At 37.3% G+C, this 7562-nt stretch overlaps 1 protein-coding gene across 1 annotated transcript in view; it reads right to left on the bottom strand.

Annotated features, from left to right (window-relative positions):
• Positions 1 to 4516: 4516 nt before the first annotated feature.
• Positions 4517 to 7562, bottom strand: part of BASP1 (brain abundant membrane attached signal protein 1) — an 85878-nt gene continuing 82832 nt past the window's right edge. The window contains exon 2 of the mRNA XM_043979130.1: positions 4517 to 6160. Coding sequence (XP_043835065.1) covers positions 5431 to 6150 — 720 coding nt within the window. The 5' untranslated portion in view covers positions 6151 to 6160 and the 3' untranslated portion in view covers positions 4517 to 5430. The remainder of the gene's footprint in view (positions 6161 to 7562) is intronic.

The raw sequence follows: 7562 nt of genomic DNA, 5'->3' as shown, positions 1-7562 counted from the left end.
GGACTAAGAGTTTGGGAAAGATGAAATTTGCTTTGTTCTATTTCTTGGGTTTATAGAATTTTAAGAAATTAAATGCCGGTGTAGGGGGAGGTAGGGAAAGAATGGTTATTTCATCTGAAGACCTTTTTCATTTCCCAAAGGCTCACCAAAACAAGCTGGTCATGGGTTGATGCATTTTTCCACCTTAGCTACTTCCACCTCTCTGAGAAAGAGGAAAGAATTTAAAGGACCATGTGCCCCTATAGAAATTAGGTTGCTAGTAGGACATTCCAATAAAGGGATTAAAGACAAAAGGAGAAAATGAAAGAGAGTGAATGGGAAAAGGGAAGTATGATAAAATGGAGTTCAGACTCCCATCACAAAGAAAACCAGCCTGTACTATATACATGTCAACTTGAAATCTATAGCTTATCATTGTAACCTATTGACTTTATGTAATTTTGTGTTTCCTTGTCTGGAAAGAACAATTTGTTCAAAATTTCAGGACCCTTTTGGCCCCTGAAAGGACAGCAGAATTGGTAGCCAGCAGTTTATATTCTCCATATCCCTCAAGTTTTAAAAAAATTTACATAATATTCAGACTTTAGTGTGCTGGTGTGGGTGGTTCTGGCTCAATGTTAGCTCTAGTCACGTGTTTGTTTTTTCTTTTTCAGAGACCAACACTAACAGCACTAACATACCACTGCAATTTGGCAATTTTTCACTGCTAGGTATAGCATAGGGACTTTCCAAGTTTTTTTTTTTTTTGGGGGGGGGGGGTTTGCTTTGTTTTTTTCCTAAGATGTATCTTAAGGCATTAATTCAGCCAATCTAGTACATAGGATTCTTTCAACAAAACTTCACATTCTTTTCCCCTCCATGTCATTCTTCAGTTGTATTTCTCACCACCAAAAATTGGACATTTAAAAATTAAAATATTAACCTGTAGACTTTTGTTTTTATAATTACAATCCTCACAAACTTTCCACCAGGAAAAACTCTTCTTCTAATTAGAATAGGAGCTCTTTGAGGACAGGAACTGTTTTTCCCTTTCTGTAGTGCATGCAATAAATATTTGTTCATTTGACTAGATTAGAAGATCTACTTGTAGCCTGATTAGCATTCTTATTGAAAATTGGAAAATGTTTCAAGTATATTTCACATATTATGAAAAAAAAATTGGAAAATTTGGGGGAGACAGTTTCCTGTCACCAGTAACTTGTTTGTTACTGTTGTGGTTTTTTTAAGTGGAATATAGTGAACCATGAGGGTATCCAATGCCTGGAACCTGACAAAGTGTCATTCATTACCTGTGCATCATTATAGGAAGCAGATTTGTAAATGAAATCTCCTATCTTATTAAGATACCTTACCACCCTCTTTTGTATACAAAGTGCTTCAGTATTAAGAGATTACTGCTTTTATTCATTTATTGAGCACCTCTAACTTTCCTTTAAAGCTAAAAAAAAAACCTTTAGCAAGGTCACATCGTGTTTTGTCTGAATGCAGCAAAATTGATCCACATTGCTTCATCACATTTTCATTTGTCAGTTTTGCCAGTCAATCCTCTTATCTGAAAGAAAGGGGAGGAAAGGAGAAATAGGTTTAAAAATGAAAAAAAAAAAGTGAACTTGCTCTGGACACAAAAGCTACACCTAAAAGAAATATATATGTGGAGAAGCACTTTCAAAATGAAGCAGGATGAGAAACGTGTTATTTAGGCTTCAGTAAAGAAATGTCACATCCACATTACCTTTTATCTGCTAATAAAGCATATTTTGATGGGGGGTGGGGGGAACTATTTCCTCTATATTATATTCCTTTTCCTGTGCAGTTTCAAAGTATGAGAGGTATTAGCCACAAAAAACCTATAGATTGATTTCACTAAATGTTTTTCTTAAAAGAATAATTTTAACAACTTAACATATCAAAAATTAAAAGGAGCAAAGCCGGGTTGGGGGGGGGGAGAAGAAAGGGGGACAGACTATAAATGAGCCTAGACTTGAAAAATAACTTAAATGGATTGTGAATTTTAAAAATATAACACCTTTAGTGTAACAATTGTTCTTTTAAATACTTAGAAAGAACTTTGTAAGATTTCTTCTTTGCTGTCTTGTCAATATCTAAATCAAGCAAATTTAAATCAATTTTCTATGCAGATACAACTAAAGTGAGATTAGACAGTAGTTATGACTCATCCAACACCACAAGAATAAGACAATACCACTCCACAAAAACTGGTGGTACAGTGATCATTTTACTAAGTGTTGGGTGTAATATTTCTCTTATTAAAAAGTATTTGGCAAATGGCTTCAGAATTTCAGATCGAATGTGTAGAAAGGCAGATGAGAGAACAACATATTGAAAGTTTAATCTTATTAATACTGAAAAAAAAAACAGGGATGGATCAAAAGTCTCAAATAAAGTCAATCTTACATAATAAATGGTGGCTGAGACCAACAGTGGGTTGATACCTGAATAAACAGTCTAGTGTCGGTAGGGACAGAGAAGCCTGTTCTACCCTAACCCTAAGTAGGGAGTCGTACTCATGGGTTTTTGCATAGTTTGTCAGCTGGGACTGGTGATGTTTCCCAGACTGTAGCCATAGTTCTCATTGTCATTCAAAGACAGTGTATCATTCCCCCACTTACATGAGCTAACAGAGGCCAAGAAGAAATTGGCTCTACCTGAAAAAGAAACCCGGGCCTCATAAAAAATCCCTTTCCAGAAATAGATCCTATGTTTTAGTCAAAATTCAAGGACAAAAATCATTCATTAACAAGAAGCTTAAGAAATTTTTTTTTAAGTTTCTGCTACACATCCCCAATTTGCCAAAGCATGAAGAGTCTGACTTTTAAAGAAATCTTTCCCCTTTGATTCTTTGATCCTTCTGTTTGTGTTTTGGCTCAAGGAATACTTAACATTGACAAATAGGGGCCAGCAATTTGGGTAATTGCAATGCCTGTAAGTTTTGGGTGAATTTGCTCACATTATAAAAGCAAAAATCTTAAAACAAAGTAAACCGAACTTATTCAAGCACATGAAGCAATATACAGCTTCTTGTGAAGACTGATGTGGAGACCTTTTCTTAATGGGTCATTGTATAATACAATTAGCAAGATTTTACTGGTATGCTTTCCTTCCCTAAGAAACAGGGATTCACGGCACAAGCATGTGGCTAAAAGGAAAGGACATACACTGTAAACAAGGCAACTTAGGTTCCTGGCCCCACTCTGCCACTAACATTGACTCTGGCTGACTCAATCAACTGCTCAAGACCTCAGTTGCATGTGCAAAACAAGGGAGCTGGCCTAAAATGTTGTGAGGTAGCAATCTGGGCATTCCCCTTTCTAAACAGGGCTGTTTGGAGGCCTGATTTGTTTAAGTACTTCTTGTTTGCTGTACTTACATGCACACGGTGAGCTCCTGTGTTTTGAAGGGTATATTCAAAGGCCTAACATGAACCATTCTTGGCTTGCTATTAAGTGGCAACACTTTTTCTTATACTAATAGCATCTACTGAAAGGCAGAGTCAGACAAGAAATAGTCCTAAGACTTGTCTATTCCTCCTTGAGGAATTCACTTATTTGCTAGAAACACTGATTTGAAATCAGCTTTTAAGTAGTAAAGCAAGTCAAGTATTTAATTTTTTTATAGACTCAGGTAATTTCATCACACAGACCACGACCCGTAAAACTAGAAGACTTGTTATTGAAGTACAATCTACTTTTAAATGCAAGCTTGCAGATTTAGGTATGTGGGCTTTTGGCAAGTTCAGTGGTAAAAAAAAAGGATTGTCAACTTCAGTTTGCTTTCTCTAGGTAGAAGAAACAGAAATATGCATGGACGTAAAGGTGTCTTTTTAAGTTGAAAACTATTGTTTTTATTTTCATTTGATGTCAGCCTAAGCTAGCATTCTGAGAATGATTATCCTAAATAAAAATGGAATGTCCTTCATATTGTTTCATAGTTAAAATTAGTGCCTCTTATTATGTACCTGACTACTTGTGCTTCTTCTAATTAGATGCTGTGGCCACCAAGCAAAGGTAGAGCACCAGATGTTCATGTTCCACCCCATTCCAAAGCTAAGTGGAAAATGGTGGAGCTCAAGGTGTTTTTTGGATTTTTTTGGTTTTGTTTTACTGGGAATGGTGATATGTTATATGAACTATACCACACAAGCAGAATGCTACTATATATCAACAGGAGCCCAAGCACATGGAGAACATGTTATCATAGCCCGTAAAACTTAATGTCTCCCCCCCCCCCTGCTCCCTTCCTGCTTATGGTAAGTAAACGGCACCCTAATATAAAAACTACTTCACCTAGATCCTAGAATTCCTTTGTTTCAAGCCATCAAATTGGCTTCAGCATTCATTAAGGCACACTGATTTTTCACACGACATTCAGGATGACTGATTTTTTCCTCCTAAGTCTCCAGGCAATATTTTATGATGCAATATTGTTTTCATCCCACTTCTACTTCAAAAATATCTTAAGAGAAAGAAAAAACCCTAAACAAAACTAACAGCCTGTACAATTTTTAATTATTTAACTTTATTACTGTTGCACCATTTATACAATTACATATAATTTCAATGCATCCATTGTACATTTTGTTTTTTTTCTTGGTTTTTTGTGTATTTTTTTTTTCATTTTCCAATGAGTGGTGTGTTGGTGTCTGTGACACAGAATGGAAGAGAAACTGGAACTGCAATGAACGCAGGTTTTTTTTTTCATTTCCACTGACCAATAAACAGAACTACAGGTGCACCCAACCACGGACATGCATTAACTCGTCATGAGAAATCTAGGTAGGCTAAGTAGGATGAGAATGTTTGTTACTCCCAAAAATATCTGGAGAGGAAGAATGGAGGATTGGCTTTGAGAAAAAATGTGGACAGCTAAGTGGGTACTGTCTGAAAGTTGGCATTCATCCACAGCATTAAAAAAATATCAAAATAAGAAAGGCTGTAAATTAAAAAAAAAAAAACACACAGAAAATACTGCTTTCATAAAGATCTGATTGCCTTGGCACAGGCCCTGTGGGCAGAATCAAACACATCACTCCCAAACCCTATTACAGAAGAAAAGAGATTTTGATATATTGGTGGAGTGCATCTTACAGCAGTTCAGGTACAAAAGATGTACTGTACTTTCAGACATCCATCTTTAAAATCCAGGACTTATTTGTAAAGTTGACTGAAGGTCTATTAGATATTTCCCCACAAAAATACTATTTGGATTCTCTCCCCCACCCTCTCCCTCCCTCCCTCGATGGGACATCCTCTTTTGGGGGCAATACATATCGTTATTTCAGATTTGAAACAAGTTAGTATAGCTGGGGGGGAAAAAAGAGAGAGAGAGAGACACAGGTTGTTTTTAAGTGATTATTATTATTATTATTATCATCATCATCATTATTATTATTTTTTCAACAGGCTGTCCATGTTACTCTTTCACGGCTATGGTTTGATCCGAATTAGCGGTTGGAGCCTCAGAAGGTTTACCCTCATCTGCTGGGGCTGCAGGTTCCTGGGCCTTAGGGGTTGAGCTAGGGGCTTCCGTTGCTGCTGGGTTCTCCTTGGAAGAAGACGCAGCTTCGCTGCTGCTAGGTTTTGAGTCTGAAGCTGGCGCCACTTCACTTTTAGTTTCTTGAGCGACGGGAGCTGCGGAAGCCTCAGTCTTTTTGGCTTCCCCTTCCTCTTTGCTCTTGTCATCTACTTTACTAGTCGCTGTGGCTTCTGAAGACTGGGAGACCTTTGCCTCAGTGCCAGGCGCTGAAGTCTTAGAAGCATCGCTGCTGGCCGCTGGAGCAGAGGCAGGGGCCTGCTCCAGCTCAGCATCCTTCTGCTGGTCCACCTTTCCATCAGGGACAGCCTCTGCTTTCTCAGACTCTGATTTCGGAGCCTCTTCTTTGCTGGCTGCTGCATCTTTCTCCGCTTCTTTATCTTCAGTCTTGTTAGCAGTCACCTGGGAATCTTTATCGGTCTTCTCCTCTTTGTTGCTCTCCTTGACATCTGTGGTCTCTGCCACTGTCTGGGTCTCATCATTCTCCTTGGGAGTTTCTTCTTCTTCTGCACCAGCTCCTTCCGCCTTCTTGTCTTTATCCTTGGCTTTCTCATCATTTACATTGTATCCCTTCTTCTTCTTGCTAAGCTTGCCTCCCATCTTTGGAGTTCTGCAACAGAAAAATAAAAAGAGATTTCCTTTTAGAGTAAGAAAAGCAAAGGAGGCTTTAGTTTCAAAGGTAAACAGCTCAGTTACACAGCTACTGACCAATCAACTTGGTAAATAAGCTGAGTTCTAAGTGCCAATGATTAGAAGCTAAGCTGTCAATCTTAAAGGAAAATGGAACAAATATTTGATTTTCAAGTTAGCAGTGAGCACTGTGCCGTCTCTTCCAGTTAAAGCAAACACCAAGTATTGAATCCAGAAGCCCTAAAATGGCAACAGCAGCCATCTTAGATTTAGCGTATAGCTAATCAAAAAACTGCTTCATGCTTTAAAAATAGGCCTCTGTATGAAAACCTCAAACCATTATATACCGTAGTTCATAATTTCCTTTTAAAAATCAATCCCAGAAGGCTTGGATTCTTTAGAAGTTCTCTTTTTCTTACACACACACACACACACACACACACACACACACACACACACACACACACACTCTTTCATGTATTTAAATACCTAGGCTAAAATAGAACAGAAGAGATTCAACCTACTCCATAATTAACAAAGGACCTGTTAAAGTCAAACAATAGTTTAGGTCATTAAAAATAGAGTGTCTACTCCCACTATACTTAGTTTGTCAACTAGTGCAGATTTTGGTTCACTGCTTTTAAAAAGTACTTCAGTTCTAGATAGGGGTTTTTCAAAAAAAAAAAAACAGTAAAAGGAAGCACATACCAATGAGATTTCGGGGCGTAAAAATTCAAATCCTTTTACTCCACTCTTAAGTAAAATTAATCCAAGAATCTGAACTGACAGGAATCATAGGTGTATTGATTTGATTCAAAGTTGCATAATGCACTTTCCCTATAAAATTAAGGACATGGGTCCCAATCAATCTAGATCAGCTGCCTAAGTAAGAGGTACCATTTTTTTTTAAAAAGTGGTCTTATTGGATATCCTTCAGTGAAAGCCTATGGAAATCTTCCTCTCCCTGAAGGTGTATGTGTGTACACGCACGTGCATGCATGCTAGGTTGTCACATCTCTAGCTACATTAGTTAGCTATATACTGTCAACAATAATGCTAACAAAGATTTATTATGTGCATCATTCTTGGTACTATAGGGATTACAGAATATAGATAAAATATTACCAACAATTGAAAGAATAGGATAGTGCAAATTTAAAATGAGAAGAATTTTATGTGGTCATCTAGTCAAATGATCTCATTTTACATATGAAGAAAACTAAAAGAGATGGAGTAACTTGTTTATTATGCTCTTGTAAATTACTATAACCACAGGGCTAGTAAGGGGTCAAACTTAGATTAGAACCCAGATCCAGTACTTCTTACATTTTATTAGTGACAGAAAAAAGACAAATGCATCCAAAGATATTTCACCACTGAAT

Source organism: Dromiciops gliroides, chromosome 1 (assembly GCF_019393635.1).
Source record: "Dromiciops gliroides isolate mDroGli1 chromosome 1, mDroGli1.pri, whole genome shotgun sequence".
Classification (NCBI taxonomy): Eukaryota; Metazoa; Chordata; class Mammalia; order Microbiotheria; family Microbiotheriidae; genus Dromiciops; species Dromiciops gliroides.
This window is presented reverse-complemented; position numbering and strand designations above follow the sequence as displayed.